We start from the raw sequence: 23,836 nt of genomic DNA, 5'->3' as shown, positions 1-23,836 counted from the left end.
AAATTTAAGTAGAAACTAGATCATTGATCCCTGTGCCCCCAGAGAAAAAAAAGTTATAGCAAAAAGCTGTTAAATGGGTGGTGCTGACATTTTCTTATAGGTCCAAGATGGAAGGCCTTACACTTTAAAAATCATATAAGCACTCAGCAGTTCTTAATAAGAACGGAGCAATGTTTTCCACTGATGAACCTTGATGTAAATCAGTTGTTAGACTTTACGTCTTGACACCATCCATCTGAGTTAACTGGTTGGGCTTCTCACAACTGTGATTAGAATATTTGACACACTTGATTCAGGCTTTGAAGTCATCTAACACAACATTATCTAGCACATCAGTGTTGGCCCTTGGGTGGCCACTGGGGAAGTATCAGAAATTTAGTTGGCCTACCATTAATATTTCATAAGGAGAGAAACCAAATCTTCTGTTTACTATAGATCTCATTGTCATATGAGCTGTAGGCAATGTGTCTAACCACTATAGTTGAAATATATACAAACTCTTGGGTTAGTTTATTTTTCAGAATTCTCTTTTGATGTTTGACTTTCTCTGCTGAATTCCAGTTCTATGGCATGAAGGCATTGATGAATCGTTAGGGTTTTACAAACTGCAGTTTGTTTGAAGACTTTTGCTGACACTCATGTCAGTTTTAACATATGGGTGTACTTCCACTCACCTGAAAAGGTAAACACAATTACTAAAGTTTTACATGCATAAAATCAACCTGAAACGGTCCGCAAGGTGGGAGGCATGAGCTGCCCTCTTTATTGTGACACTCCTGTACTCTGTGGGCCTGACACAGGGCAGCTCCATAAATACCATTGAACATACTGGAGAGTTTAGAGCATACTCATCGTTCTTTATTATTTTTAGAATCCCTTCTGTGTGTGAGTCAATCCATAGTTATGCAAGCAAGATAAGAGTAAATTCTTTGGTGCTGCCAAGCAGCCATTTAGGAAAGACGAAAGATAGGGTTAAAAAAAATACCCTGCCAGTGTAGACTGGATTTGGAGCCTAGTTCTGAAGAAGGACAAAGTATTTTATGCCACGTGTGTAGGTCACAAAGTGAGAGGTAAAAATTACCACTTTAAATGCATTAATGAAAAATTTAAGAGTGACAAATTGAGAATTCAGGAAGCTAAAAAAGATACGGAATAAACCTCAAGAGAGAAGTAAGTAATAATAATAGCACAAATTAATGAAATAGAACAAAGAAACTATAGAACATATCAGGAAAACCAAAGGCTTTGAAAAGAAAAATTTTATAAAAAAGATTTTTGTAGAAGTTCTTGTAGAACAGGCCTAAGGAAAAAAGTGAAAACGTACCAATAAAATAGGAGTAATTGGAAATGCAGAGACAGTAAAATGTGTAAGAGACTATATTTCTAACTGCTGATTTTTAAATCTAATGAAATAGTAATTCTGTAGAAAAACTTAATTACCAAAATGGATTCACAAAGAAATTAAAAGCCTGAATAAACATATAACTATTAAAGGAATAGTAATCAAAGTGACACCTTTCAAATGACATCAGGCCCAGATTTTTTTAGGTACATATTATCGGCACTTCAAGGAATAGAGGAAAAGCAACCCAGGTCCTTATATGAGATTAATGTAACTTTTAAATAAAATCCCAATAAGGACAGACCAAGAAAAAAAGTATATATATCAATTTCACTTATGAATAGAGATGAAAAATATATTGTAAAAACTCACAAATCAATTTTTTAAATTGATAGCTATTTTTAAAAAATAGAGACTAGGGGCTTCCTTGGTGGCGCAGTGGTTAAGAATCCACCTGTCAGTGCAGGGGACACGGGTTCGAGCCCTGGTCCGGGAAGATCCCACATGCCGTGGAGCAACAAAGCCCGTGCGCCACAACTGCTGAGCCTGCGCTCTAGAGCCTGTGAGCCACAACTACTGAGCCCGTGTGCCACAACTGTAGCCCGCATGCCTAGAGCCTGTGCTCCGCGACAGACAGAAGCCACCAAAATGAGAAGCCCACACACAGCAATGAAGACCCAATGCAGCCAAAAAATAAATAAATAAATTTAATAAAATAAATTAAATAAAAAATAGAGACTAAATAATATTTATAATAATATTTATTATTTAAGTCTCTAAATAATAGACTTAATATGTATTAATATTTTAATAATCCCAGGATTGTATGATTCAATACCAGAAAGAGTAATATGAAATTAACAGATTAATGGTTTTTAAATAAAAACTATGATCATCTCAGATGCCAAGAAAATTATTTCAATACAGTCTAATACTCATTACAAAACCAAATCAGAAGTAGAAGGGAATTTTCTGTAACTTGATTAAGGGGATTGACAAAAACCCTATAGCAAGCATCATATGTAATGATCAAACTTTCAAAAGTATTCTCAGTAATTTCAAGAGCAAGACACGGATATCTACCAACCATATTTCTGTTCAGTGCTGTAGTGGAGGACCTACATTTCAATAAGAGAAAACAGAAATGAGAGTTATATGTATTGGAGAGAAAAGACTGAACTGTCTGTAATTGAAGGCAATATAATTGTCTACAGAGAAATTCCAAGAGAACCAACAAACTTTGAATTAAGGAGGCTTCAGCAAAGTTACAAAAGAAACATCAATAGTGTTCCTATAAGTAACTGATTACAAAATGTTATTTACAACAGCAATGAAAACTAATACCTATGAGTAATCTTCATGGAGAAAATTATAAAAATAAAGAGATACGACTACATTTATAGAAAGGAAGACCCAGTGCAACTTCTCCCCAAATGTGTCCATAAATTCAGTGTATTTTAAATCAAATCCAAACGGGCTTTTTGAGGGAACTTGAATAGTTGATCTTAAAGTTTTTATGGAAAAGCAAAAAGCCAGGAGTAACTAAGCCAAGAGTAACTTCTTCCTCCTAAGAAGGAACAGTTGCCCTATCAGATATAGATATTAAGACCTATAAAGCTCTAATAATTAAAACAGTAAGTATTAGTACAGGTATAAAGAAGAAAAAAGAACTAGGACTAGACAAAGTGAAAAGACAAGCCACAAAGTAGGAGAAAGATATTCACCATCTCCAGAACTGAGGAAGATTAGTATTTTGAATATACTGTTGACAAAAAGACAACCAAATGGAAAACTGGAAAGATGGTATGAACAGGTAATTTACAGATGTAGAAACCTGAATAGCTAATGAGCTTATAAAAGATGCTAAATGTCACTAGTAGCCAAAGAAATTAAAATGAGATAATCACTTCACATTTGTCAAATTGACCAAACTTAAATATCCTAACAATAAATGAAATGTATTGGCAAAAGTGTGGGGAAAGGAGAACTTTAACACACCGCTGGTTGAAGTATAAATTGATACAGCCACTTGGCAGAGTAATTTTATAATAAAGAGCGAAGTTAAAACTTCTAAGATGTGGGCCCTAGAGAATCACACATATGCACAAGGAAATATATGACTCATTGTAACTTAGGTGTTTGCAAGTGAAAGTTTGGAAACGACCTAAATGTTCATAAGCAGGAGACTGGGTGGGTGGTAAATTTATACCCTCGCGTTCTATAAAGCACTGAAAATGGATGACTTAGGATGGGGGTTGGCAAATTACTTACTATTTCTGTAAATGAGTTTATTGGCTCACAGCCATGCTCACTCCTTTACGTGTCGTCTGTGGCTGCTTCTGCATGGCAACAGCAGAGATAAGTAGTCGGGACGAGGACTGTATGACCACAAAGCCTAAAATAATTTACTGACCCTTAACAGAAATTTGCCAACCCCTAAACTAGAGCTACACGTATCAAGTTGTGTAAATGTCAAACATAATATATGAGAGAGGGCTTATTGCAGAATAATGTGTGTAGAGTTTGAAAACATGCAAAATACCTTGATATTTAGATGCCTCTATATGTATAATAGTGTAAAACATGCATTAGAATCAGCAACACCGAATACATGGTAGTGCTTTCCATAGTGGAGGGAGCTTATAGAGGGGCTTCAACAGTTTTGATAATATTCTATTTCTTTAAGAAATGTGGAACAAGTAAAAATGTTAGGATTTGATAAGTAACTGGATCGTGAGACATGAATGTTGTATTAACTGTACCTTTTTGAACTTTAAAAAATACTCCACAATTTGAAAATTGGATATTTTGATCTGATGTGTTAATAATCACAAATTAGTAAGAATTTAATTAATGAGAATGCTCTTAATATTTTGTTTCTTAGTAAAGATTTTTTAAGCATTTTGTGTTAAAGTAACAGAAATGGAAGATTTCATACTTCAGTTTAATTTTTCCAGAGCATTGTTTTGCTTTTAAATTTTTATATTATGAAAAGTTTCAAATGTGCAGAAAGGAATATTGTTTGTATGTACGATTTATTGACAGAAAGGCACATAAGGATAACTAAGAAGAGTAGCCTGAGCCTTTTTAGGTTTAGAATAATAATCAGGAAGGCTGAGGCCTGAGCTAAGAGGTGTAGTAAAAGCTAAGGACAATAAAAGGCCCTTTGTTCACAAAACAAAGACAAGAAAGAAATATTTGACCCAATGCATGATGTAAATGGTGTAATTTTAAAAATAACCGAAGAAAAGCAGGACTAGAAAATATATATTATCGAAGAAAGAATACAATTGATAGTCCCACCTCTTACTGACTAGCTGTGTAACCTTGCAGGGGTCATTTTAACTTGTCAGGCCCTCATTTTCTTAAGGATAGTGTGATGCAGTTAGTTTAAATGATCAAACTAGTCCCCTCCCACCTGTGATTCAATGTCTTGTTGACTTCTGTTTTCAATCCATTGTTTCTGTCAAAAAAAATTATCACCCAACATAAAAAATAAATGTGGAATAAGGGACTTAAAGCTCAAGGTAGATGAAAAGTTCATAAACAGCACCTATTTCTTCAAGCCAGGAGTTCCTGTCTTCACTCTAAGCTGAACGCCTCAGGGTCTTCAAACAGGCCAGTCTTTTACTTGCCTCAGTCTTTGTACCTCCTGTTTCTTTCTTCTATTCGCTCCAACTTTAGGTTCGCTCCTGTGGCTCACGGTTGCTGCTTTTTCCAGGAAGTGTTCCTGGAGTAGTTTAGGCAAATGGATGGATGGTGGAGCCTCTCGGTGAATTAGCCAACACCGGAGAAAAGCAGGCTTTGTTGAGGAAATTGGTGTGTTTTATTTTGGACAGGAAATCTGATCAAGTGTCAGTGGGACATTCAAATAGAGATAAAGTAGTAGCTTCTTGAGCACACAGATCTGGAGATTAGGAGCGAGATCTAGGTTGAGAGTATAGATTTGGTATATAGTTTGGTTATCAGCTTATACGTACGTGGTAATTAAAGAGGAGAGTGTAGATTGGAAAGAGAAGAAAGCATCAAACCAAATCCTGAAGAAAATCAGCATTTGAGGGAGAAGGAGAAGAGAAGGAGAGAAGAAGAAGATAGAAGAGTAGCCAGTGAGATTGGAGGAGAACTAGAAAAATATGACCCCATAGAAGCCAAGCATATCGAGTAGGATGAGGACTATGAAGAGTGCTCACTGGATTTAACAACAGATGAGTCATCGGTGGTCTTGGCAAAACACTTCCCGTGGATTGGTGACCCAGAACACCACTGGTTGAGGCGGGTTGAGGGGAGGATTGGAAACAGTGAATGTAGCCAGTTGCAGGCACTTCCTAGGACTACAGAAAAGAGCGACATCCCTCAGTATTGTATTGTTTATCCACAGGGACCTCTTCTTTAGCCATTATTTCTTTATATGTGGGAAAGTGACAGCCATACTTTACTTTTTTATATTTCTGCTTTTATCCTGACCTCAGGACCACAGATATAACATTGCTATCCACCAACATAAATACCTCATGGCATAAAATGGTTAAGAAAGCTAAATGAAGCTTTGCTACTCTATCCTGGGGCTTGTGCAGTAATGCCTCACATGCAGTGAGTTCTCAGCACGTGTTTTTTGAATTGAAATCTTCCATTTCTGTAATAGCATCACTTGCACCTTTAGGTAGAACTTGAATTTAATGTGGTGCTTTGTGTGTGTGCTTGTTTTTCGAGTAGCTCATGGATTTACAACTGAGCGACAGTAACTTTCGTCGACACATCCTGTTGCAGTATCTCATTTTATTCCAGTATCTCAAGGGGCAGGTCAAATTTAAAAGGTAAGTTAATATGGGGAGTAAATGGTTTATAAACAGCAGCAAAGAGAATGATTGCTTACTGATGTATATTTTTATGTAGCGCGCTCATTTTGTGTGGAAGGGTCACCTCCCTCAAACGTTTCATTTGCAGCAATATTAGATAATCAGGGGCTTTTGTTAGCTTAACAAGATGCTAAGGTATTTGTTTTAGAGAAAAGGCATTGACTATATCTGCTGCCAGTGTCTTTCTTGCTGAGCACCTGGCATCCTGGGAGTTCTCAGTTGTCTTGGTGGGTGGAGGTCTTTGCTCCTGATTTCCGTCATTCCTCACCTCACTCAGACCTTCTCCAAACCTGATTTGCAAACTCAGCCAATAATACTTCTTTCTCCAGGTGTGGGACTATCTAGGACATTAGAACTGAAAAAAATTAAGTAAAGCTTTGAAGCACGGAGGAGTTCTAGTTTCTTTGGGGTTTCAGAAAGCCTAATGAGGACCTCCGCTGTCAGTCTGAATACCTCCACCTGTAGGGCGGACTAGTCCCTCTTGTCCCACCCAAACTGAAGCAGAGCTCCCTGTTGCTGGCTGGTATCGGAAGTTTGCAGAGCAGTGTTGTATTAGTTGTAAAGAATGTGGCTTCCTACCTGCTGGTTTCATCACCCACTAGCTGCAGTTCAGCTTTCAGACTTGTAATTTTAAGATAACACATAGCAAGCACTCAAAAATGTTATTTGTTATCCTTCTATCTGTTGTGGAGGTTTGGTATAGCATAGTAGAAATTGGAGGCAGACCTGGGTTTGAATTCAAGCTTTATGGCTTGAGCCTCTGTAGTCTGTTTAATATATGCACATGTCCTTGTTTTGAGAATTAAATGAATAATGTATGTAAAGTCTTTAGATCCTGGCACATGGCAGTCTATCAGTATTCGTTGGATGGCTATAAACTATAGAGCACCTAGTCCATAGTGAGAGCTGAATTAATGGCAGCTATTAACAATTTGGGTCTGCCTTCAGCCTTCTCTAGTGTTTTGGGGGTTTTATTCATCATATCTTGAATGTGTTTTAAAGGAACGTAGTGTGACGTATTTGAATGTGCATCTTGGAGAGAAGTATGATAACATTTTCTCTGAGGCTGTCATCCCACACTGAACTCCTTATTTTAGGGAGCGTTCATTGCTTTGTTCAGTGCTTCTTCAAGACAGTCCATAAACCTTAAAATTGAACATACATTCTTGTAACTCAAGCATGCTTTTATTGCTTTGTTTCCTAGTTCAAACTATGTTTTAACTGATGAGCAATCACTCTGGATTGAAGATACTACAAAATCAGTTTATCAAGTAAGTTCATCACGCAACAAACCCATGATTGAACAAAATGAAAATTTAGAATTTTCTTTGTTTCAGCCCCAAATAGGAAAATAAGGATAAAGTTAAGCTCAGGTACAAGACCACAAACACTTCTTGGTTCTCTGCCTACAAACCACTCCTATGATGCAGAAAGTTGTTGAAAGCTTAGTATATTCTTTCTAATCACAGCTACTATCTGAAAACCCCCCTGATGGAGAAAGATTTTCAAAGATGGTAGAGGTATGTGTTCTATATTTACATAGTCTTCTTAGCACCCAGTAGAGTTTCAAAGTCTTCATTATGGAAATGTAATTTCTTTGTTTTTCCCAGCATATATTAAACACTGAAGAAAACTGGAACTCATGGAAAAATGAAGGCTGCCCAAGTTTTGTGAAAGAAAGGTAAATATATACTCATCTCAAGCAATATGAGAAAGGCTTTCAGAATACAGTTTGGTATGATTATTTTACATCATGTACAGATATGTGTAAATGTATTTCATATAAAAAATGTAAATTGTATTCCATAAAAATTACAACCACTTTGATATACTTCTATTTGACATTTTTATCTCAAATTTCTTGTCATTAACTTCTCAGAACAAACTGATCTGTTATTAATTATTGGGAAAAAAATGCTGTGTACCCACTCCTTGTAATTTGTCCCCCTGGTGTGGCATTTTTGTCTTCTCTCTGATGAGTGTAATAATATGAAGCTTTCATATGAAGCTTTTTTAGGAAGAAAACAATAACTAAATTTTCTTTTACATTAAACATTTGAAATTCCAGTATGTTTTGTTTACCACAGAACATCAGATACCAAGCCGACAAGAGTAGTACGGAAGAGAACGGCTCCAGAGGACTTCCTAGGGAAAGGACCCAACAAAAAAATTCTGATGGGCAAGTAGGTTAACCTGTCTCATAGGTGGGATGTTATCACAGAGGCTTTTATATTGTGAAAATATTACTATAAGAACTCCCAAGGTTTTGTGTTTTTCCAGTTTTTTGTGTGTTTGGTATGTACACAGATGACTAAAGCAAAACACACCCTATCAATCTGTAGGGTCCATCATGGATTCATGCAACGAGACAAAACTTACATTTTTTGTCTCCTGCTTCCAAAATCCATGGCTCTAGGTTCTGCCATTTTTTCCATGTCACAGACAATACAATTGCTGTTAGATTGATCCAGCTTACTTCTAGTTGTTGCACGGTACTATAATCCTTTCATTTCTTTTACCTTCTAGTTAACTATTCATTGCGTTATACTGCATTTGAATATTTTTAGAAAAAAGTAATGGTTATCACTATCATTAAAGGGAGCTCAGCTCAGCGCTGTGACGACCTAGATGGGTGGGATGGGGTGGGGGGGGGGGGAGAGCCAAGAGGGAGGGGATATAGGTATACATATACGATTCACTTCATTGTACAGCAGAAACTAACACAACATTGTAAAGCAATTTTACTCCAATAAAAAAAAAAAAGGAAAAAAAATCATTATTAAATATATGCTCATATAGAAAATTTGCTAAATACCAAAAATGATTAAAACTCATCACCACCCCAAAATCCACTATTTAAGTATTTTTATAGTTTAAAGGTAGAAGAGAACGGTGTCCATAAAAAAATGTATTTATTTTTGTGTCTGTCTATTTTGCAGTGAGGAGTTAACAAGGCTTTGGAATCTCTGTCCTGATAATATGGAAGCCTGTAAATCAGAGACAAGGCAGGTTTAAAATGTTTCATGTGAAGTATTGCTTTTCTCAAATGTTAACTAGAGTAGAATTTTGTCAGCTATAAGCAGAGCTCAAAAGAAATTTTAAAGTTTACTGTGGTTGACTTTGGCCCAGCAGAATATAGCTTTCCATAAAACACCTAGAAGTACTGATAAAATAATTGTAGAAATCACAAGAAATAAAGATTCACAAAAGAAGGGGGAACTAAAGACCAAAGTAAGAACTAATGCCGCGGTTGCTTCTAGCTGGGGAGCAGTGCAGGTGATTCCCACACTGGGGAACCAGAGAACTTGGGTTTTAACGGCCACAAAAGGACAGAAAGTAAAGCCTAAGGTCTGTACAAATATGTAACTGAGTTTCCCCCAAGTAAAGCTGAGGCCCTCAGTGCACACTATCTGTAAAAGAAGGGCATGGCGGGAGGAGGAGGGACTTGCTCACTGGCACAGGAAGCAAGGAGCTCATCCATTTCCACCTGAGATATGGGCGAAAAGAAAAAAAGTATTCCCTGAGAAATTATAACCACAGGTCTGCTGTCATGCAGTCTTAGAGTTTATATTTATACTACCAGCAGTGTAAAGGAACGACCCCCAAGCTAAGAGGGTGAACTAAAAAGTCCCAGGCTGATGATAGAAAGCTTGTGGCGGGGTAGGGTGACCACACCTTCAACCTAAGCCACACAAGGATTCTACAGGTAAGTCTGAAGATAAACTCACCATCCAAAACTTAAGAAAACAATCTACCATGACTAAGAATCAGCAGACAGAAGCAACTAAAAGGAACATGACACTCTCAAAAAGGACCAGGCAAATTAGAAAAAACAAGTACTTCTTGTAGCAATAAGAAAATATAGCCGTTTTGTACAACACAAGGAATATAGCCAATATTCTGTAATAACTGTAAATGGAAAATAATCTTTAAAATTGTATAAAAAATTTTTTAAAGATATGATAAATGTTTAAAAAAATATATAGTCACTGAAATTACAAATTTAATAGGCTGTCTTCAGAGAGCCCATTTTTCTCGTTTTAGTCAAAGATGTCTTCTGATAAGATTCTTGGGTCTTATTTGCTTGACTGCATCAAATTTTATTTCTACATACAAATGCAAGAAAGGTGCAATTAAAAACCAATCATGCTACCATGGTAACAATCTAAACTAAGCTCAACGTTAAATTCATATGGTCTGGTTATTAGATTTGGTTTAATTCTGGTTTTAACAATAAATATCCATGGATGTTGACATGGCATGAACATTTCCTGCTTGCTGGTAAAAGTTAAATGCTCTTAAACCCCTGGCTACCCTCTGTGACCAGCAGCACCGTCATATGTGACAGTATACAGCGCAGTGTGTGTTACATTACAGACTAGTATATAAAATGGTGTAGTACCACACTGCCCTCTTCATTGTCCCCTTTGGGAATTTTAGTTTTGAGTCACCTCCTTAAAAATCTGAGTTCCTAAGTAATCTAAGTGAAAAATCCGTGTGGGTAATGCTGGAATCTTTATTGCCACCATTGTATGAGCATTAAGAACACACATGATCCTCACTAGTTATTTTTTTAATGCCCAGGGAATATATGCCAACTTTGGAGGAATTCTTTGAAGAAGCCATTGAACAGGCAGACCCTGAAAACATGGTTGAAAATGAATACAAGTAAGTAATGTTTCTCATGAACTAATTTCCCTAATACCTCTTAAGAATTGTATGTATACTAGAATGCTTATCAAGGCAGACAGTTGAGAGCATAGTACTTTTCCTTTTAGCTGAGTTTATGTGCCAGCTTCACATTACTGCACGTCTTGATTTCAGTGACCATTCCCATCGACTAACAAGCATGACTTAGAGTCACGCTTGTGTCAGAAAAGTAGAAAAATCCCCCTTGAGCCCACCTCTATCACCTCTTTTCTCTGTTCCCCTTCAAATCACAGTATGTCCAACAGTGTTTCATAATTACTGCCTTCATTTCCTCAGCTCCTTTTCTCTGGTCAGCCCACGCCTGCTGGGCTGTCTCCTCCTCATCACTCCACTGAAATAGCTCTGATCATTTTTTGACCTTTCGGCAGCCTTCTCCAGTTGATCTCTCCCTGCTTAGATAATGTTTTCTTCCCTTGACACCCATCTAACTGCACTCTCCTCCTGTTTTTCCCTTTGCCTCACCATCTCAGTCTCCGTTGCTGGCTCTCCATCTAACTCAAATTTTGTAGTAACTTCAGGATTTAGTCTTAGCTGTATCTTCCAGGTGACACCACACAGCCCCATGGTTTTAAATAGGCATTACAGCATCGTGATCCGAGGGCAAGGGCCCTCTCATCAGCCTGCCTAGGTCAGTCCTGGGACTCTACCACTTACTGGCTAGGCTTCTAAGGGCTAATTTAAACCCTTCTTTGCTTTGTTCCGTTATCTGTTAAATAGTAATAGTACCCATTTCACAGGGTTATTCTGAGCGTTAAATAAGATGGTTCACGTTGAACCATGCACTGCCTAGCGGTAGTTTTTCAGGTGCCAAGACTGTCTCAGAGGTAATGAGGCTCATTTATGAGCAGTGACTAATAAACTAGATTGCTACTCTAAGAACTTGTGGGGACTTCCAAGTCACTTACAAAAACTCTTAAGTGCAACAAATCTGTGCTCTGCATTCTCTGTAGCTTGCCTGTTTCCAAAACATTATCTTTATAGAGTTTCTCAGGTTTTTCTTACCTTACTGTGTACCACCTATTATTAAGGAACAGTTCGTGGATTCTGTTCTTGGTATCACTGCGTATGGTGTTGGCTACTGGATGTGTCCCTTTTAGTTTTGGAGTAATTTTTTTTCACTGAGGTTGATATTCAGCAAATTAAAGTTTAGATGTTACATAAATTTTTTAAAAAACAAATTAAATTAACATGATGAAAACTGTTGGGTTTATAAAATATTCTGAAACTCACACCTGCAGATGGCATTGCCAGTTTGGATATCAAGTCAACTGAACATAGTGAACCATGAGTATTTTTCTAAATGACCAGGGGGATGATTTGTCCTGCGCACATAGCATCTGGCCAGTCCTGGACACATACTAATTGACTTTTAACTTAAAATGTATGTAAACTTTTTAAATTTAAAAACTGCTGCATATGAACCTGCCTCTTTGGATTCTGTTGGTTTCCATTTATAAGTGAACGGCATACTGAGAGGTTCTTTAGGGCTATGATCAGAATGAGAAGAATGGTGCCTTCAGCTACTGACCTGGGAGTATAGAATTTTGCCTGGTGAACTACATTAACTAGAAGGGAATATAGAAATAAATAAGTATAAATTACAAGACTGACATCTCTTTTTATAGGGCTGTGAACAATTCTAATTATGGTTGGAGAGCCCTGAGACTGTTAGCACGGAGAAGCCCTCACTTCTTTCAGCCAACCAACCAGCAGTTTAAAAGTTTGCCAGAATATCTCGAAAACATGGTAATAAAGCTAGCCAAGGAATTACCAGTAAGTAACACAGATCAATTTTTACGTCCCTTAGTTTGCGTTACCTTCTTTTTTTAAACTGCTAATTGCTGTTTGAGCTAAGAGCTGAATTTAGCCTTTATCATGTGGAAAAAAAAAAAATCCATAAACCCCCTTGTTTTAGAATGAGGAAAAAAATGCATTTGAGTATACATTTATAGGAAGTACATAAATTGATAAAGTAACTTTATATACTGTATAAAAAATTAACTTAATTATTATACTTTGATTAAACTTATTTTTTTGTTTGCCAATGCATTATATTTTATCAAAGGTAGGGCCCATGGGGTAGTGGTAGGCAGCTTGGCCTATCTTTCTACTCTTTTCTCTTTTCCAGTACAATATGGTAATAACTATACTGTATGCATAAATCTGAATTAAATTACTCAAAAAAAAATGTTAAGGACATGGTTGCTCCCCGAGTCTTCCCTACACCATTGTTACCATATGCTGAGTACTTGCAAGTCATCTTACCATACTTCTTACTGGCTCCCTTCTTCCCAGGTTGGAGTAAGAGTCTTTCCAACCTTCAGTCTTCCCCGCCCCTCCTTCTCCAGGTTAACATTGTCCCACTGTGATCCTTACCTGACATTCACATTTAACACTCTCAAGGGTAAAGTTCTGGGCCCCATAATTGGAATCTCATACCTAAACAGAAAGTATCCCCAGTTATCTGATTTTAGAAGTTGGCCTTCTTTTAAAACATTCTTTTACTCATTTTAGCCTCCTTCTGAAGAAATAAAAACAGGTGAGGATGAAGATGAGGAAGATAATGATGCTTTACTGAAGGAAAATGAAAGTAAGAATTGAATTTTCTTGGCTATTTTACAAAATTGGAAAAGATTGGGGTTCTTTGTTGAGAGGTACGTTATTTGATCTACTTCTCAACTTCTACCATTTTTCCCAGCTGTTTCTTATAGTGAGGAATCTAAAACATTGCTTGATAATAACTTTTAAAATAGTACCTTTTATACAGTAAAATTTGGAAGTGTTGGGAAGAAAAGTACTTACATACATTTGAAGGCAACTCATACCTCTGTTAATTCTTGGGGTTTAGATTGGGGGCCGCTGGTTTCAGAAGCCTTCCTAATTATAATAGAGGTAACAGCTTTAGCTTTGATTGAGTCCCTAATAATCATAAGAATGGTAATTCAACCCGCAGAAAGTATAAAAAGGAACTGTTTTACTTCTTTTAAAATAAAGCTTATTAAAGGTGACTAATATCTCAGTGGCCCCATATTCCGTTTTATATTTTGAATCGTATACATCCTCGTACCTTGTTCATAATTTATGTTTCCTGTGTTTTCTAGGTCCTGATGTTCGGCGAGACAAACCTGTAACAGGGGACCAAATAGAGGTATTTGCCAACAAACTGGGTGAACAATGGAAGATTCTGGCCCCCTACTTGGAAATGAAAGACTCAGAAATTAGACAGATTGAGTGTGACAGTGAAGACATGAAGATGAGAGCTAAGCAGCTGCTAGTCGCCTGGCAGGATCAGGAGGGAGTGCACGCGACACCCGAGAACCTGATCAATGCACTCAACAAGTCTGGGTTAAGTGACCTTGCAGAAAGTCTAACTAATGACAATGAGACAAATAGTTAGCTTTTTTTTTTTATTATTAAAACTGTGATAAGCTTTTGTTACCAAGCAGCATTTGATAAGAGGTCCACTGGTTTTGGTAAACAATAAACATTTTTATAACAGTTGTACAGTTGGCTGGTGCTCCAAAAACAACAGAATGCATGGTGGCTCTTGATGACTGACCTCAGGGTCTGGGGGGACAAGGGGGTAGGTTGGGGAAATGGCCAAAGTAAAGTGACCTCAAGGTCACATAATATTTTTGTTAATTAAACATTTATAATAAAGTCAGTAAGCAATATTTAGGGGCATGGTGTTTCCTAAGATACACTATGCCAAACTGGTTTCCCGCATTCCATTAGTAGTTACAGAATTTAACTTGCTATCCTGAACATCCCACAGTAATACTTTCTGAAACCATATGACTGCTCTAGTCTCATCTATGCTTTAAAGCAGAGGATCAGCAAACAACAATGGCCTGTTTGTCACCTCTTTTTATAAGTAAAATTTTAATGGTACACAGCCATGCTGGTTCTTTTAAGTACTGTCTATGGCTCCTTTCATGCTACAACAGCAAAGTTACATAGTTGCAACAAAGACTTATGGCCTGCAAAGCTTAAAACATATTTTTAAAATACCTGGCCCATGGCAGAAAATATTCTCCAACCCCCAACTTTAAAAGAAATGGGGTGAAGTCTAAAACGTAGTTCTTTTAGCCTTACAGAACTTATTTTAAGCTCTCAAGTCATTAAAAATAGGGATACATACCTCAGGGATTGTTGTGAAGTTCAAATGAGATGTATGTGAAAGCATCCTACAAACAGCAAAGCACTATGTAGTCATGGCTGGAGACAGTTTCCATTACCCTTTAGGGTGCTAAGGTCATTGTTTGAATCCTAAAAATATTCTTGCTGGGGCTTCACCTCACTCTCTAGTCCAACAGTGATCCAGCACAGCTCTAATATCAAAAGGGCCTCAGTGCGAGGGGCACAGCACATAAGGCACGCTCAGGAATCAATCAAGACATTTTCTTGCTTATTCTCTCTTTTCAAAGATCTTATATGAAAGGTTGAATTCTAAAATAGCCTTAATAGTTTAAAACAACACTAGTGTAAGTCCAATTTCTTATACTTTATAATGCTTTTTTGGATCAAATAAAATGAAGTGTTTTGTAATGACAAGGAATTATAATTTAAAATGCTAATTCCATACAAGGCTTATATACTATACTTTGTTCTAACCCTACCTGATCTAGTAGCTACAGCATCCTCCAAATCGTAAAATCTGAATTGTAATTCCTAAATTGGTGTCCTCAAAATTGTTCAGAACAAAATAAGATAGTGAATAAAAAAACTTCACAAATTTACAAGCATCACACCAATATATAAAAGAATCATTACAATTCTTATGGTCTCATCCTCCCTATTCTATTCTGCACCCCCTCCAAAGCAAAAGGAGTACTGATTGCCAATTATTAAAGCTTAGCTGAAGAAGCTATTTACAAATAAATTTTCCTGAAATGCTTATTTTATCCCCTAGTGTTCTTAGATTATATTACATTGTTCAAACTTGAGAGGAAATGGCCATTATTCTCTAAGAATCTAACAGGTATCGCTACTATGCTCTGCAGAGCATTAAAACAGCATAAGCAAAGATGAGATTTCACGATAATCCCCAAAACTTTATTATAAATATCTAACTCAAAGGAAATCAGACAAGTTAGCTGATATTCTATCCTTTCGCAACCAAGCAAGGCTCCTAAAACAAAAATGAATTGACTAGAGTGTATTAAAATGGAAGAAACATACCATATATATTGAAATATCTCATACTTTGGTATTTCTACCATCACTTTAAAAATCGTTGGTATTAAATTTTGATAGGCATTAAGAATTTGGGAGTTGACAGGGGAGTAGAAATAAACATCCAACTGAGCCAAGGAACAGATCTGATAACATGGTTGCATTCAGCATCCAAAGAACTCCATTACTTTTACAACTCTATTTCTTTTTAAACAGAATATTATGCTAGCAGGCAAAGACGACAGTATTTCTAAATGGATGCTTAAGAGCATAGTTAAACTAACCACCTGCAGAAACTGTAATAGTAGTAAACATATCTGAACTTCAGCCAAGCTCCAACACTCAACAGACAAAAGACTTGAGGTCAAACGCTGTTAGTCCCTCTTTGTTTTTGTTTTTTTTTTTATTAAATATCCTAATTTTCTAAAAATAAGCAACCGGAGCTTGTCAACATTATTTTTAAGGTTGATTACTACAAAACCATTGCAAAGTTAAATGTACAAACCTAGTACATCAGAGACACAGTAATAAATGTATAATCAAATGTACTATTATTGATCACAATTTATTTTAAAGTCATGAAAAGCCAGCAACAGTCAGGCTGGACAAATACTTGATTGTACCCATGTTTCCATGGGATGGGGACAGCAGCACTGAGTTACACAATGAGATCAACACTTAACTTCCTTTCCACCGTCCTGGCAAAATTTTTGTTAGATAATGCAAAGGATGGGCAGCTACTGAATCACTGGTGGTTTGAACCATGCAAAAACAACAAATAATAGAGTAATAGGTGTGCAATAAACATCTGATTGCTGAATCTTGGGCTGAAAAAGACAGGAAGAAAAATTATCACAGAAGGTAATCGTTGAAAGGCATTTCAACTCATAATTTTTAAAAATTAATCCAAGAAATAAGCTTTTTAAAAATGTCTTCCTGTCACCTTTACATAGGGCAGCACAGTCCAAAGGCAATTTTCTCTTTTCTGTTATTTTTTAGGTCGATAACACAGAGTGGTCTGCTTCTGCCCTCTTTTGTTCCACATGAGGGGAAACATGTAAAACCACCTAAAAAATCTTCCTTTAAAGCTCTGGGTTATAGAAATGATCAACAAACAACATTTATTTCACACCTAAGCATAAATAGCTAAAATGAAGATTACTGTTCACTTTCCTCTTCCATTATTTCAATTCTGCGAGGCCCATAGAGTAGAACATAAGCTATATGCCAGTCTCCACCACCAGAAAGCCTCAAGATATCCTCTGGTGTCACGATGCTGACCTTATCATCATCAAACTTAATCCATTCATCTAAAGTGCAAAAGAGAAGAATGAAATTAATCTCATATATGATTTTTTTCAGAGTTCCATTGCAAAAAGGGTACTGAGTAATTTTATGTACAGTAGTATTCCATCTGCCATACCAACAGTTCTCAAAGTGTGGTCCAGGGACTACTCAGGTTCAAGATCTTTTCAGGGGTTCCATGAAGGTTACAACAATTTTCATAACACTCCTAAAGCATTATTTCCCTTTTCCCCCTCATTCTGTGAAGTGTGCTTTGGAATTCTCCAGAGGTTACACAATGTGTGATAAAGCAGCAGACTGAAGGCAGAAACGGGAGAATCCAGCTGTCTCCTATTAAGCCTAACAAAACAGACTTAGAAAAATGTAAATCAATATCATTTTTTGCCTTTGTTTTGGAAAAGATTGTAATTTTTATTTTGAAAATGTTATTTATGTTAATATGTAATGACTTCATTCCTGTCAGCTTTAGATGACTTCTCAGTTTTAATTTCTATTATAGTAAATATTGAGATAATCCTCATGAACAGAAGCTCTTTGGGATCCTCAATAATTTAAGAATGCAAAAGGAGTTCTGAGATCAAAAAGTTTGAGAACAAATGTGCTAAAAATCTAAACAACTTATCAAAATAGTATGGAACAATTTAAAAAAACAGAATCTTTACCTTGTTTCCTTTTCACCCATGATACGTAATGACCTGAAGAGCTAGATCTTCCCTGATGTGTTAGCACTGCTTGTAAGTCATAGTATCCACAATTATTGGAGCCAATGTCTAAAGAAAGATGTAAACCCAATAATATTAGAAATGAACAGATACGTGCTTTCTCAAGCTAAGTAACAAGCAAGAACAACTCAAGTTTACCCTAGAGAAGTACTTTGTTAAAATCCAATAAGATACTACTGTCCAATTAAAGGTTCATGAAAGATGTTTTAAGAAGTATGCTATCATTCATAGAACATATATTCACTAAAAAGTGATTTTTTTACTATGTCATACTAAGGTAAATTATAAGAAACAACTTTTTTTTAAAGCACAGTATCTGAAAAAAACAGATATGTGGAAAGAGTAATTTTACCTTAAAAAAAAAAAAACCCTACACACAGTAAAACTCAACTGAAATGAAGATTTCACTTACCATCAGCAAAAGAAAAGGGTTCATACTTAACTTCTTTTGGGGGACTACTCTTATTGTCACTCTGAGGAGAAAAAAATTTTAATTTTAAGTTTTCATGATATTGGAAATAAAATTTATATTCTCAATGAGTATCCATCTCCACAAATATTTACTGTCTATAATGCAAATCACCAAGGCAAGACAAAGAAAAAATATGATCTGCCTTACAAATTGCTCAAATGATACAGCTACAGTTAACATAAAACTGTAAACCCAAAAGTCCTACTCTTTAACAGTCTCATATGTCTAGTAGGAGATCCTGATTACAGAACCAACTTCAAACCACTAAACCTAGAGCACACCAGTGAATAAATACAGAGTACAGATAAACACTGCTCTAGGGTAGAAAAAGAAAACCCAATTCTGCAACTTTTCCAGAACACTATCAAACCATATAGGTAAAGACAAAACAAAAGAAAACCTGCCTCAAAAAAAAAAGTCGAATTACTGCAATTAATATTATATCTACTAAGCCACGGCCACCTGCCACTTCAGCCCAAATGAACTGAAACATTTAATTCAGCAAATATTTACCTAAATTAAAAGAGGCATGATTTACAACTTTAGACAAGGATCTTCAATGGGAACTCCCTTGCCTCAACCCATTTCAGTGTGTAATATAAAAACAACTAAGCAGGGGCTTCCCTGGTCACGCAGTGGTTAACAATCTGCCTGCCGATGCAGGGGACACGGGTTTGAGCCCTGGTCCAGGAAGATCCCACATGCCGCGGAGCAACTAAGCCCGTGAGCCACAACTACTGAGCCTGCGCTCTAGAGTCCGCAAGCCACAACTACTGAAGCCCACGCACCTAGAGCCCATGCTCCACAACAAGAGAAGCCACTGCAATGAAGAGTAGCCCCCACTCGCCACAACTAGAGAAAGCCCGTGCACAGCAACAAAGACCCAACACATCCAAAAATAAATAAATAAAATAAAAATTTATTTAGGCATATGGACACTAAGTTCTTGAAGACTATAATGATAATGAAGACAACGCAAGCAGTTTAAAAGATAGCTAAAGTGACAAGAAGCCAAAGGATCTTACAACAAAGAAAGGCAATTAGGTCAACCATTTCTTTATATATTTTTAACACCTAGAGCAACCCAAAAAAGGCTATACAAAGAAACACATTAAAAAACATTACACATGGGCTTCCCTGGTGGTGCAATGGTTGGGAATCCGCCTGCCAATGCAGGGGACACGGTTTCGAGCCCTGGTCCGCGAGGATCCCACATGATGTGAAGCAACTAAGCCCATGTGCCACAACTACTGAGCCTACGCTCTAGAGCCCACGAGCCACAACTGCTGAGCCCGTGCACCACAACTACTGAAGCACGCAAGCCGTAGAGCCCATGCTCCACGACAAGAGAGGCCACTGCAGTGAGAAGCCCACACACCATAACGAGGAGTGGCCCCTGCTTGCCGCAACTAGGGGGAGGCTGTGTGCAGCAACAAAGACCCAATGCAGCCAAAAATAAAATAAATTTTTTAAAAAATCAATTCTTCAAAAAAAAATTATACATAACCTAGAATTCTAAAAAACGTTCATGTAACCTACAAGAAGGGAAAACAGAAACAAAAATCAGAACAAACAGCAAAATATAAAATAGATTTAAACACTAACATATTAAGAATTACATGAAATGTAAATGGTCTAAATGTACCAATAAAAAGACAGAGGTTAACATAGGATTAAAAAACATGACCCAACTATATGCTGTCTATAAGAAACTACCTTCAAATATAGCATGGGCAAATTTAAAGTAAAAGAATGGAAAAAGATGTATCATGCAAACATTAACAAAAAGAAAGCAGCAGTGGCAATATGAATATCAGATAAAGTAGACTACAGGACAAAGAAAATGACCACGAACCGAGAGGGACACTGCATAATAATCAAAGAATCACTCCACCAAGAAGACAGAGCAATCCTAAATGTGTATGCACCAAATAACAGTTACAAAACATGAAAAGCAAAAAGCTAACAGAACTGAATGAATGGAGAAACATACAAATCCACAATTTTAGTTGAAGACTTCACCACTCCTCTTTCAACAACTGTTAGAACAAGTAGACTGAAAAACAGCAAGGTTACAGGAAAATGCAACACCATCAACCAACTGGATCTAATCAACATCACATAATACTCCACTCAACAACAGTAAAATACACATTCTTTTCAAGTGCCCATGGAACATTTACCAAGATAGATCACATCCTGAGCCATAAAGCAAACCTCAACAAATTTAAAGGAATTTAAATCACACGAGTGTGTTTTCTCACCAGAATCGACTCAAACTAGAATCAGTAACAAAAAGATAACAGGAAATTTTCCAAACACTTGTAAATTAAACAAGACACTTCTAAATGATCCAAGGTCAAAGAGAAGTCTCAAATTTTTAAAAAATACAAGAAACATAATGAAAATGGAAATGCAATATAATTCATAGGACACAATCTGAAAGCACTGCTAAGAGGAAATTTACAACACTAAATGCACACATCAGAAAACAGGAAGTCTGAAAGAAAAGATCTAAGTTCCCACACCATAAGGACCTAGAAAAAGAGAAGGAAAATAAACCCAAAGCAAGCAGAAAACAGGAAATAATAAAAGTAAAAATCAATAAAACAAGATGCAGAAAAATAGAGAAAAATCAATGAAACGAAATGCTAGTTCTCTGAAAAGAGCAATAAAATTGACAATCCTCTAGCAAGACTGACAAAGAGGGAAAAAAAAAAGACACAAATTAACAATATCAGGAATGAAACAGGGGACAGATATCGCTACACACCCTGCAAACATCAGAATAATCATCATCCTAGGAACAACTCTGCACACATAAAATTGACAAGCTAGATGAAATGGATCAATTCCACAAAAACACAAACTACCAAAACAAACCCAATATGAAATAAATTTGAATAGCCCATAACTATAAAGTTCAATTTTTAATTTAAAAACTCCTGAAAAAGAACTCTGCAGGCCAAGACTGTCTGACCAAGACAATTCTACCAAACGTTTAAAAGAGAACTAACACCAATTCTACACAATCTCTTTCAAAAAAAATAAGAGAAAAAACCATCTAATAAACCAATTCAGGAGAGTAGACGTTATAAGATCAATATACAAAAATCAACTGCAATGAATGCAAAAATGAAATTTTAAAAACTATGCCATTTACAAAAACATCAAAAAGAATAAAATAGTTACAAATAAATTTAACCAAAGTACAAGAAATGGACTTCCCTGGTGGTGCAGTGGTTAAGAATCTGCCTGCCAATGTAGGGGACATGGATTCGAGCCCTGGTCTGGGAAGATCCCACATGCTGCGGAGCAAATAGGCCCGTGCGCCACAACTACTGAGCCTGCACTCTGGAGCCCGCAAGCCACAACTACTGAGGCCCACACACTGCAACTACTGAGCCTGTGAGCCACAACTGCTGAAGCCTGCACGCCTAGAGCCCGTGCTCCGCAACAAGAAAAGCCAACACAAAGAGAAGCCCGCGCATCACACAAAGAGCAGCCCCCAGTCACCACACGTGACCAAAGAAAGCCTGCACCAGCAACAAAGACCCAACACAGCCAAAAATAAATTAATTATTTAAAAAAAAAAAAAGAAGGGGGTAGGGGGAAAGGAAAGTGGATTTGGCTACAAAGGGGCAGCATGAAGGATCGTTGTGGTAGGGGAAATGTACTGCATCTAGACTACATCAAAGTCAGTATCCTGGTTGTGATATTGTATTACAGCTTTGCAAGATGTTACCACTAGGAGAAACTGGGTAAAAGGTACTCAGGAACTCTATTATTTCTTGTAACTGCATGTGATTCTACAATTATCTCAAAATAAAGTTTAATTTTTTAAAAATTGCTTTTAACACACAAACACAGTAACCTGCAGAAGAATTTAATTTTAAAATTTGGTATATAATATCACACTGGAAATATTCCTAGTTACCAGGAAATATCTTTTTCCTTTTGAAGAAAACAATCCAACATATAATTCAGCTGTCCCTTCTCTGAATTTAAAATATACAATTTATTAAATATAAAGTTGCTAAGGTTATAATTTTATCAGTTATAGGTGCTTGTTAAAAGATATGACTTAAGTTGTCACAGTGGGCATAATGAAGCAATATTCGATAACACTAATTCCATTTTAAAAACTAGAGATGCCTTACAAGGAAAATAATAAAATACTCTGAATTTTACAAGGCAAGATTTTACGGAAATAAAATAAAAATTTGAGGAAATAAATATTGATATAAAAGGAATATAAGCTGCAGATTTTTATGGGAAAAGAAAATATTAAGTTTATTCTACCATAAAGGACCCATTTAGCATAGCTAGAGTTCTTTTTCTTATGCTAAACACACCTAAAACTTTAAGGGCTTGCACCAATACCTGCAAGATTTGTATATATGCTAAACACAGGTTCATCCATTTTTACTAATAGGTTAACAATATAAAATGAATACTGGACACGGATTAAAGATAAACATATTAAGATTAGAAAATGACCAATAAGAACCTACTGTCTTTGGCTGCTGATTTACTTTTTTATCTTCCAGATCCTTGAACTTTGATCGAAAAGAAATCATTTTCTCTTGAAGTTCTGGGGTACATAGTTCGTACACATCCAACATAAGAGGAAATTTAACATCCTATATACAAACCAAAAAGAAAAAGTGCAAACAGACTTATAAAGGTAGTTATTTAAAATATTTATCACACTTTTTAAAGTACTGCTTTCATATTCAAATAAAGTTGAAAATAAGAACTGTAAGATTCACATGGAAATCTATGCATTTGAAGATATCAGTGTTTATTTTCAATCTGGTCCTAACTTTAAGATTAAAAAAATTTTAACTTTTCCATTAAACATTTTAACCCATGAAACCGACCTCAGAGGAGTTACCAAAAAATTTAAACAACAGGGACTTCCCTGGTGGTCCAGTGGTTAAGAATCCACCTCCCAATACACGGGACACGGGTTCGACCCCTGGTCAGGGAACTAAGATCCCATATGCCGCAGAGCAACTAAGCCTGCGTGCTCTAGAGCCCACGCACAACTAGAGAGCCCATGTGCCGCAACTACTAAGCCCGTGTGCTCTGGAGCCCCATGCACCACAACTAGAGAGCCCACATGCTGCAATTACTGAGCCCGTGTGCTCTGCAGCCCGTGCGCCACAACTAGAGAGCCTGAGTGCTGCAACTACTGAGCCCACACGCTCTAGGGCCCGCATGCCACAACTAGAGAGAAGGCCGCACGCTG

The 23,836-nt window shown here is 36.7% G+C and overlaps 2 protein-coding genes across 5 annotated transcripts in view; one reads left to right on the top strand and one right to left on the bottom strand.

Annotated features, from left to right (window-relative positions):
* THOC1 (THO complex subunit 1) overlaps nt 1-14,409 on the top strand; it is a 41,081-nt gene extending 26,672 nt beyond the window's left edge. For all 3 annotated transcript variants that reach the window (XM_082353564.1, XM_082353565.1, XM_082353566.1), the window contains 10 exons: nt 6,056-6,156; nt 7,403-7,469; nt 7,668-7,718; nt 7,809-7,879; nt 8,286-8,381; nt 9,138-9,203; nt 10,783-10,866; nt 12,534-12,681; nt 13,423-13,498; nt 14,010-14,409. In XM_082353564.1, coding sequence (XP_082209690.1) covers nt 6,056-6,156; nt 7,403-7,469; nt 7,668-7,718; nt 7,809-7,879; nt 8,286-8,381; nt 9,138-9,203; nt 10,783-10,866; nt 12,534-12,681; nt 13,423-13,498; nt 14,010-14,305 — 1,056 coding nt within the window. In that variant the 3' untranslated portion in view covers nt 14,306-14,409. The remainder of the gene's footprint in view (nt 1-6,055; nt 6,157-7,402; nt 7,470-7,667; nt 7,719-7,808; nt 7,880-8,285; nt 8,382-9,137; nt 9,204-10,782; nt 10,867-12,533; nt 12,682-13,422; nt 13,499-14,009) is intronic.
* Nucleotides 14,410-16,629: 2,220 nt separating this feature from the next.
* USP14 (ubiquitin specific peptidase 14) overlaps nt 16,630-23,836 on the bottom strand; it is a 40,554-nt gene continuing 33,347 nt past the window's right edge. Inside the window, exons 13-17 of one of the 2 annotated variants that reach the window (XM_082353593.1) lie at nt 23,097-23,225; nt 18,523-18,583; nt 18,051-18,158; nt 17,027-17,393; nt 16,630-16,910 (exon numbers count right to left, since the gene is read on the bottom strand). In XM_082353593.1, coding sequence (XP_082209719.1) covers nt 17,242-17,393; nt 18,051-18,158; nt 18,523-18,583; nt 23,097-23,225 — 450 coding nt within the window. In that variant the 3' untranslated portion in view covers nt 16,630-16,910; nt 17,027-17,241. Of the gene's footprint in view, nt 17,394-18,050; nt 18,159-18,522; nt 18,584-23,096; nt 23,226-23,836 lie in introns of both variants that reach the window. The other variant, XM_082353592.1, reaches the window with a different exon arrangement.

This window comes from Balaenoptera borealis (genome assembly GCF_965194805.1).
Source record: "Balaenoptera borealis genome assembly, chromosome: 14".
NCBI lineage: Eukaryota > Metazoa > Chordata > Mammalia > Artiodactyla > Balaenopteridae > Balaenoptera > Balaenoptera borealis.
Note: the sequence above shows the minus strand (reverse complement) of the source record. Positions and strands in the feature narration are given on the sequence as shown.